Source organism: Chanos chanos, chromosome 8 (genome assembly GCF_902362185.1).
Source record: "Chanos chanos chromosome 8, fChaCha1.1, whole genome shotgun sequence".
NCBI lineage: Eukaryota > Metazoa > Chordata > Actinopteri > Gonorynchiformes > Chanidae > Chanos > Chanos chanos.
The window spans coordinates 19,836,225-19,846,743 of NC_044502.1; the positions used below are offsets into that span (position 1 = coordinate 19,836,225).

At 38.6% G+C, this 10,519-nt stretch overlaps 1 gene segment (V, D, J or C); it reads right to left on the bottom strand.

Moving 5' to 3' along the window:
• Positions 1-933: 933 nt before the first annotated feature.
• LOC115819410 (Ig heavy chain V region 914-like) lies at positions 934-10,228 on the bottom strand. The segment is given in 3 exon segments: positions 934-1,038; positions 2,273-2,565; positions 10,186-10,228. Coding segments are annotated over 3 exon segments (441 nt in total).
• Between the last annotated feature and the right edge of the window lie 291 nt (positions 10,229-10,519).

Below are 10,519 nucleotides of genomic sequence, written 5' to 3' on the forward strand. Positions count from 1 at the left end.
CCATTATGGTATTATTTTGGGCTCAGTGTTAATCTGCGTGTTTGGTTTCATGTCAAATTTATATTAGGCCATGGACAAGGTATTTTTTTACACTTCTGACATTTTGTTTTAAAATACAATATTGAATCCTCATGATTTTGCATTGAGTTTCCTCAGTGCTTGGATGGGCAGCTGTAATTAGTCAATGCATCTTTTTGACTTTTAATTAAATCAGGTCTCCACAGGAGCAGCATTTAGTATGTACAATAGGAGTCACCTTTACAGGTTTGGTGGGCAAAATTCTTGTTAGTTTGCAGAGTGCAGTGTTATATCTAGTGAATTGTGTATATGTTAAATTTGATTTTGATTGAATATGTTATTATTTGGGTCATGCACTGTGAATTGTTTCAATAAGTGTGATGTAGTATCTTAAGACTTGTGTCCCATCCCAAATCGGGTGCTATCTAATGTGCATGTTTTTGTGATCCTGGAACTCCAGCCTATATAAGGGCTCTCTGACCCTTAACAGTGATGTAGTGGATAGAACATTTATCTGGTAGTACAATTCGGATAGTGAATGAGTTTTTGTACAGCACCAGAAGGAAATAATGTGTGCAACAGGCACAGTAATATACAGCTGTGTCTTCAGTCTGCAGAATATTCCCTTGTTATGTTATTGTGTTACTGCTGGTGTTTCTCAATGAGACATGCCTGAGTAGTTTTTGTTCAGCGCTGCAGCTCTTTGTGTGACTGTGAGTCTCTGGCACAGTAATAAACAGCTGTGTCTTCAGCTTTCAGGCTTTTCACCTCTAAATACATTTTGTTTTTGCGGGTGTCTTTGGTGATGGAGAACTGGCCCTGGAGAGACTAGGCATAATCTGAGCTGGTGCCGCCATCAATGTATCTAATCCACTCCAGTCCTTTCCCTGGTTTCTGACGGATCCAGTGCATCCATTAGTTGCTCATAGAGAATCCAGACACAGTACAGGACAGAGTGACAGACTGTCCAGGATTCTTCACCACTGACTCAGATGAGGTCAGTGACTGTCCACCAAACACCTAGAAAAAAGAGAGGGTTAGTATTAAATCATCTGAGATTTTAATAACTCAAAAATACTTTAGAAAAATATATTTCTCAATTAAAGTGAAAGCCAGGGATACTCCATGTTTCAGAACATCCAGTGTTTTTTAAGAAATGTGGAACTACAGTAGCGTGGCAACTTGTCAGCTCTATAAGTATCTAGAGATTGTATGTAAATGAGGACTGAATGTGACTCTAAGTGTTCTGGACAAAAAATTGTTTTGTCAGATTGTCAGGATGAAAATAAAGGCAGTGATTGGCTATTGGAAAAAATTTATTCACTGTTTTCACTGAATATTAGTCACTTCATGACATAACTAAATCAAATTTAACATTCTGTTTAGGTTCTCAACACCACATGGGAAATGAGCGGAACTGAATAATCATTTACATTTAATTGAATCTTACATGTTTGATTTTTTTTTTAATTTAATGAAATAACTCTAATGCAATCATAATATGAATATTGACAAGAGTGTATGTGACTGTGTGTATGTGTATTTATTGTCAGTATCTGATTTCTCACAGATGGAAAAATGTATTTTTTTTTTTTTTTAGAGAAAAGGAAACTCCCCTTTTTAGGGGCTAAAGCAATACCCTTTACAGAGGCTTTGAATGGAAGAGTGTAGCACTTCACTTCAGTTGACCAACTGTGGCTCAACCAGTCTCGAACTCCTGAAATTCGCATTGTGAGGTAAGCACCTACCCAGCCAAGACACAGCTGAAAAATGTGATGTTAAACCGAGATGATAACTGGTTACTTTGTTGTTTTTAATGTGATCATTTTTTAGTGACTCGTTTTTGTTGTGACAGCGTGCAGCTGCCAGCAGTGACAGCAAAGATGGAGAAAACAGTTTATAAAACCAATTATAAAAAAAAGTCTGTATTTGCGAAAGAAATAAGTTGTAAGTTTTCGTGAACATGTATTTTGAATTAAACACATGCAAATAATAGTTGAAATGAAATGATCATTAGACTGCATTTGAAACGAATAACATCAGTAGACAGGAATTTGAGCTTTACCTTAATGAACTGGACTGCGTTTACTGTAAATATTCCTTTGTTTATTAGAGTTGTTCTTTCTTCATGCTGCCTCATGCATGACACTCAGTTAACACTTTTCCAATGTATTTTTCATTATTCCTCTCTCTTGAAAGTGCATCAGGTTTTTGTACAGCGCTGGCTCCCTTTCTCTCACTGTGAGTCTCTGGCACAATAATACACAGCTGTGTCTTCAGTCTTCAGACTGTTCATCTGTAGATAGAGCTGATTCTTACTGTTGTCTCTGGAGACAGTGAACCTTCCCTGAACACCACTGGAATAAGCTATATTAGAACTGTCATACATGGCTGCCACCCATTCCAGTCCTTTTCCAGGAGCCTGTCTGATCCAAGCCATCCAGTAGCTACCAAAGTTAAACCCAGAGGCTGTACAGGTCAGTTTATGAGATCCACCAGGTTTAATGATCACTGGTTCCGACTCAGTCAGTGTCTGACCCATTACATCTGTAAAGATAAGAGAATATAATAAACAATTAAATAAAAAACTTAAATTTAAGAACATCATGTGAGATAAGAAAGTATTCAAATCCACTCAACAAAATGAAATTAAATGTTTAGAAATGTCTTACACTGGTTAAACATCAGCATGAAAGTAAAAAATAAAATATATCTTGACTCCATAGCTGAGCTGACAGGAGCTGCTTCTGAAAATACCGTACAAACAGACAGAGATGAAAAGAGTCATGTGATTATAAAGGACTGAAGTGGAGTAATACTTTGCATAGTCCACTCCCTAGCGTCTTAAATAGGTACAGTGATATGCATTGTGATCAGAGTTAGGAATCAGAGGACATCTGCAAATTAAGAAGATTAATATTAATACTATGTCTGCAAGCAGGAATGGCAAACCAACCAACCAGTAAAGAAAGAAAAAAAGAAAGAAAGAATCATGAGTACATGTCACGCCCTGTCCCTTTCTGTCCGTCTTTGTTTCTTTAGTTCCTCCCCCTCCTCTTTTTACTCTTTTTGACTATACAAGTGGGAATCTGGTGCTACAGCTGTTTCACCAGCCTCAGTCACTGTGACTTTAGAGCACAGTAATAAACAGCAGTGTCTTCTGTTCCCAGACTCTTGACCTCTATGTACCGTGTACTTATGGAGACATCCTCAGTCAGAGTGAACTGGCCTTTCAGAGACTCAGTATACTTTTGAGCTAGTGTCCATTCTCCCAGTCCACTCCAGTGCTTTCCCTAGTTTCTGTCTCATCCAGTGCATATAATGTTCAATCATGTCAAACCCAGAGATTTTACAGGAGATCTTAAAAATCTCTCCAGGTCTTTTCACTAGAGCGAGTAATAATAATAATAATAATAAAATCATAACATTCAATTCATAATTACAGTAAAAATTTCGCTAAATACATCTACATTGCAATATAATCCCCTGGCTGCAGTTATCCGGAACAGATGTGAAAATTAAAATCCAGACAGTCAAAATTGATGTTTCATGTGAAAGAATACAGAGGAGAAATAATGATTATAAAAGGTTGTAGCATAGGAGGAGTTTGCATAGTCAGCCCTCTGGAGATCTCTCCTGTTCTCTGTTTCATTCAGGGGTCATTCAGTGGATATTTTATCAGGGACATGTAGATTTCTAAGTCATTAAATATAATGAACTTCTCCATATGCTCCTCCTTGATATTTCTGTCTGCTGTGTCAGTGAACTTTATTCTGAATCTCCCTGCTTCTCTTCACTGGGGTCCCACTGTCACCCTGCGAAAGGTTCCAGTCCTCTCACTAACTGTCAGACAGGACTGAATTCAGGAGAATAAAGGGTCTATGGATAGGGCCTGCATTAAAATAATATCGCTGAATGTAAATTTTGAATAGTCATCAAAGAACTTTGAATAGCCATACATTTGAATAGTCATCATGACCCGTGTTGGGTTTACAAAGTAACATCTCAATCTAATTATATTATTTTCCTCAATAACAAAGTAAAGCATAACACTTCAAACTTCAGTAATCACATTACAGTAACTGGATTATTAAAATGTCTTTTAATGCGTTACACACGCCTTTTCAAAAGATTGTGTGCAAAACATATTTGTTCACCTCAACTGTGTATGTATAATATGTCTACCCACTGTCTCTAAGGAGAGACTGGGTCCTTGACAGTAGCTCCCGTTAAATGGGAAAAGACCGACAACTGGTTCGTTAACGAGCTAGCAAGGTCTGCTATATTTGAGAAAACCAAAAAATACAGTTTAGCCAACCAGGAAAATAATATAAATGGCTTTAATGTTACTTTTAATCATAAAATACAGATATTGCAGTTGTCGGCTGGGGAATTTGTAGTTTTAGAGAGTAACTCAAAGTAAAAAAATGAGTAGTGTAATTATTTTTCCAAAGGAGCCAAAGGAGTAATGAGTAAAGTAAGCCCATTACAATTTAAAGAAGTAATTGTCAACTTCTAACTAATTACTTTTTTTGAGTAACTACCCCAACTGCTCATGACTCACAGAACATAATAGTTCAGTTTCACTAGTGTGGGGCCCAGCTGATTATTTTGTATCATCACCGCACATCTCCATACTCTTAGAGAGGTGTAGTGTGTAGGTACAATTGCAATCCTAACACAGGGACACCAAAAGATGTAGGTGTGATAGGATTAATAAATCAGTCTCATAAATCAGTCTCATATAATTTATTAACCATTAATTTGGGTGTTCAATATTTTGTTAATTAAACAACTAAGATTAATGGAATAAGCTAGCTGTAACACTGTGCTATAGTCTTAGAGAGCATTGCAGTACTAATGTACTACAATTACACTACTAAGTCCATAACACTCATGAACAACCAGGTTAGTAAAAAGGGATCCGGTCGCCTTTTCTTCGGTCGAAAACTGTGCGCGTTACGGTGTACCTAGCCGGAAGAAGTTAAAGTTGCAACTGCGCGAGAGAAAGTACATTAAACTTTGGTCGTACAAATATCTCGCTTCGTTGTTACTTTGTGCTTTCCTTCTGCAGAGAAACAGAGACACCCGCTAATAGCGAGCTGCTGCTAGAGCGAGCCGCTGCTAGGGAGTTGCAGCATTGAGGAGCTGGAAAGAGAGAGAGTTTGGAATTTTCCGCGGTTTTATGGCGAAAATTGCGTCATCACTGTATATGGTAACTGGCTCCATTGCTGTATCCAATACCGTTACAGTGAAATCTGAGAAGAGGGGTACAGATTCCCCATGCGGTCAAGCAGGGAATTATGAGTAATATGGTCTACGGGCCTGACCGCCCCTACAAGTGGTAAAACACGATCACAATATATCTTGTTAAGTGAATGGAATGTGTGGACATACTCTTTCATCTTATGTTACAGAGATGCATTCGTCTTCTCTCACTTAAGCACTGGTTTATCAACCAAGCTCTCACACACCTGCCCCACAGTTTCAGAAGTTCTCATTATCTATGGGCATCAAGGTGAAAGGCCCTTGGCTGCACGGGTATATCTGTGTGTGTGTGAGACCTTGTAGTCTAGTCTTCCACCATCAAGACTCTGTCTGGGTTCCTCTGATGACCTCCTCTCTGCTTTTGCTGTATGCTCTACATTTTGTTCAGCAAAGACAAAAGAGCTACCCTAAGTCATCGTCGTGCCTGTTTATTATTTTCAACACTTTTAAAAACATTGATGCCCAACACTAACTGCCCTGATTAGTCCTTCAACTGAAATACAGAAGTCTCCGATACGCAGTCTAAATCCATATCAATAACAATCTATCACAAAAATATCTCTTTTCCTTATCATGATGAAATGGCATTAAGAGAACCGAATTTACAATTACAGTTTTTTTTACAATTGCTTTCACACTTGTTACCGAATTTGGCTCATTGTGTCAAAACTCTGCACACAAGCCAAATAAGACACAACACTTGGAGATAAAAACCTCACTTCTATGTCAAAATGAAACTCTGCAACTTAAACCTAACAGTCCTTTTTCAATGTCTCACCTCAATGTCTCCACATGCCTCTTCCATTGCTTGCAGAAGAGGCAGGTGGGCATGTGGTTGGTGGTCATACACTTTCCAATGCCAAGCCAAAAAGAGTTCCTCAGTAGCACTGAGAAAAGGGGAGTAAGGGGGCAAGTATACAACTGTGAAGTTATTGTTGTTGGTGAACCAGTCTTGGACCAGAGCAGCCTGGTGGAAACTAACATTATCCAATATCACAACAAACCTGGGCTGCTCTGGTCTGTCCAGTACAAGTACGTAGTACATCCAGAAATGCGATTATGTGTGTTGTGTTGTAGCGACCTAGGGTGGCATGGTGATGGAAGGCACCTTGCAGACTCCTTGAAGGAGCCCCCACAGGCACCCCATCCCCACCAAAAGCTTACCTGAGGTCTATTTGTAGTGCTAAGGCTTAGACTGATTGGTGTTCAATTACCGTACAAGTGTTTTCATATTTTCATATGGGTGCTGTCAATTTCAGGTATGTTTTGCATCTCTCATCGAAGTGTTTTCACAATGATTGCAAGAGGTTTAATCCATGAACAGTGTGTCTAATGTAAGAAACAGTGTGTAGTGTTTTGCAAACAGTGTGTTGCAGAATTGCAAACAAAGCGCAAAGCAGAAAATGTGTTAGTAGTTTTGGTGCCTTTGTTTAAGACATGGTTACAAAAGTTAAGGTTTTGTTGCTTTTGTCTAGGCATTTACTTCCAGGGTGTAAGCAATCAGCAAAAACTGTAAGCAATTGTAAAAAAAATGTAAGCACCTAAGTGTCTGTACGCCTGACGGCCGTGTTTGATCAGTTGGTTCATGGATGTGGTATTTTGAAAAGCAGTGCCTTGAAATGGCAAAGAAGTGACATCATGTTTGATTTCTGTATGTAATGTAGAGAAGTATGTTTTGTGGGTAGTGTTTTGCAAACACATAGTCATTTTTTGTTTGTTAAGAGAAGGACAGTCATAGAAATCTTACTAATGTCTGATTTTGAATGTTTGATTCCCTTTTTCACAGTCACAGTGGCATTGTCTTGTTTCCCATAACCTGTAACATCAAATGAAATATTATATCTTTACTACAGGCACTTTTTCCAAACAATATATTTTCCTTCTGAGGTCTTGGGTCAGCAGTTTGAATGTTTAGACTGTCAGCAGCTTGCAAATTAGATCAACGATTCATCCCACCTGAGAACCATGTGACAACAGCAGAAAAATTGATTTCTTTGTTTAAATATATAATACATTTTGACTATCAACAGCTGACCACTAGCTAGAACATTTTCTTATGGATTTTCAGCCTGGAATGAGGGATTTGGGGAGCCATACAAGACAAGGCATGCGCGAGTGAGACTGTGAATCTCTGTAAAATGTCGGGTAATAAGTATGTAGGAGGACACATCACTGACTAATTTTCTTACATTGAAAATCATTTCCTTTCTGTATGGGAACATCAGATATTGAACACTAGTTCAAAATCAATTTAAAGTTCAGGTTTACTGAACAGCACTTTTCACAATTAAAATTTGTCTCAAAGCAGCTTTACAGAGATCAAAGCGTTAACCCCCAGTAAAAAATGCTCAAGGTAACAGTGGTGAGAAAAAAATAAATAAATAAAATAAAAACTCCATAAATTAAAGTGAGTGGGAGGAATAGACCTTGAGAGAAACCAAGACTCAACAACTGGGAACACCACCCTCCTCCGTCCAGGACATAGAATATATGTAACGACCTCGCCTCCTCCCTCGCCAGTCTCAGCCATTCCGCGATCAGCGTCGCCGGTCTACTAATCACCGGCCTGATCTCTCATCCCGCACACCTGCCTTCACTTAGTTTTCCCATCACACCTCTCCCTATTTAAACCCCTCCGTCGGATCAGTCAGTGCGAAGTCTACACTTCCCTGTGTCCTCTGAGCCGTCTGTTTGGTGCATGTTTTGTATTCGTGCTGGTTTTGAACTTGAACTCTCCTTTTTTGGCTTTGTAAAGCTCCTTTTGTTTATCTATTTGATTAAAATCCTGTTTTGCCCGCACTTGCGTCCCCTGCTTTGGTCTTGCCTGACAATATATTTACAGTACACAGGAGTCAAGAGTAACCAGAGTCAATGGCCCATTAAATGTTTTACAGTTTATTATGTATTATGTTTACAGTATAAAAGATTTATGATATAGAACCTTCTCATAGTTCCAGATTGTACGGGACATGAATTAGTTGATAACCAGCCAGTTTTCATATCAATAAGTGGTGTATACTGTACAAAGTTGTATACTGTTTAATGGTTAGCAGAACTGAAACAGAGATCACCTGGATATAAAGGACAGTTTAATCTTGGTTCTCCTATCAGGTTGGGTCAGTTCCACTTGCTTAGGATAGGAGCTTGTAGGAGGTCCAGACAAGCAGTCATTTTGTGAATGACGTCTGACTTCCATCTTAAATGAATTAGGGTTGTGCCATTCCCACCTTTCTTAAGAACCTGATTTGCCCTTTTAGGTTAGCTAATTAGAGTCTCAGCTCTCCCACTGGGTCGTGAACGCAGGAGGACGCATTACTAGCTGACTGATTTTCTTACATTGCAAATTGTTGCCGGTGTGGCCATGCTTCATAGAAGCTACATTGCATATTTCATCTACTGTGACCACATAACCAGGAACACAGTCTGTGTTGAAGTTTAGTCACTGGGTCTGGTCTTCAGCTCTAGAATTTGAGAAGGATTTGAGTCTGTGTAACTGCTGATGACTAATTAGGTCATAGCACAAAGTTCAGATCTGGAGTGATATATAGATGACTTACTGACTCGTATAAATATTTGAAAATTACTTGTCAACATTTTGCAGTATGAGCTTGACAGAACTGATAAGATAACAGAAAAGAAAAGTTTAATGAGTCACTTACATGGTGACTGTGAGAGATAATACTGTTGTGTTTTATTAGCAGTATATAAAAATGTGTCTCTAGTTTCTATTTTTACTCCTGTAGTTGAACTCTGAAAGTTTTGGAGAAATATTGGGCATATTAGTATATGCTACGATGAAGTGATACAGTTCATTTAATTTCTGATAAGACACACTTTCAGTGGATCAAGCCATGGCCTCCTACTGTAAACCAATGGCATGGGGAGATATTTAAGGTTATGCCAATGGAGCGACTGAGTGCAATCTTGAAATGAAATGTAAGTTCCCTTGATAAGCTGTGACAACCCTTTCTGGATGATATCCCACTCAGTACTTCAGACATCTTACAAAGAAGGCATCACACCCTAGTCTGGAGTCCTCCTGGGGGCCCCCAGAGTTTATTAGTAATAACTAATTATTATTAATAACTTACTTTTACTATTTCGCTTTATGCTGATTGTCTTTATCTCTGGAAAATCCAACAAAATATTGGGGGGAAAAAACATCTCTGGTTTCATTGTTTACTTCTATGGGTCGACTCTGAGATCAAAGTTTCTGGGGAAAAAAAAAATGTTACAACAACGAGATGCTTTTCATTTACTTTCTGATATGTCAAAAATTATTTCTCTATTTCTTTCTTTCTCTTTCTTTCTTTCTTTCTTTCTTTCTTTCTTTTTTAGGTAATCATGAAGACCACAGTTTTGTGGGGGAGTATAGTAACTATAGATTTGAATATATGTTGACTTAAAGTTATGCTTTTTACAAACTCCTACATAGAGATTTCTGTACAGGATAGCTGCAGATTCATAATACTGTGTGTATCTGGCACAGTAATACACAGCTGTGTCTTCAGTCTGTAGATTATTCCCTTGTAATTTTATTGTGTTACTGCTGGTGTCTCTTGAGATGCTGAACTTGTTTTTCAGAGATTCTTTGTAGTTTAAGCCCCCACCACTGTAGATAAGTCCAATATACTCCAGAGCTTTTCCTGCTGTTTGTCGAATCCAAGCTGTGTGTTCACTAGTGACTGAATATGAGACCTTGCAGTTGATGGTCATTTGCTGACCTGGACGAACAGTCTGAAAGTCAGGTTGAATCAGCTCATAAGAGTGGACACCTGGAAGAGATTCAGTAGTTATTACAAAGACATGAGACACTCAGTCAAATACTCTAAACTGTCAATAAAATGGACTGCAGGATACTGCAGCTGCAATTTCTGTTATTGGAGCAAATAAACTCACAGGATGCAGCTGCCAAGAGCAGCATTAGAAACACAGAGAACATGATTGGTTTTGAAGCTCAACTTTAGAATGTCTGGTGTGCCGCTCAGAGGATGTTTAAGATTTAAATAGAGGTTGGTCACATGACACAGGAAGACGGACAGTTTGCATAGATGAATCACATTACATGCAGAATATTTGTCAGGGTTCCTGTATGAACTGGGGGGTATTTCAGAAAGCGGGTTTAGTGAAAACTCTGAGTTTGTTAACCCTGAGATGAAGGAAACTCTGGGTTTTCTGTTTCAGAAAGCGAGGTAACTCAAACTCTGGCTCAGTTACCGTGGTAATTGACTCT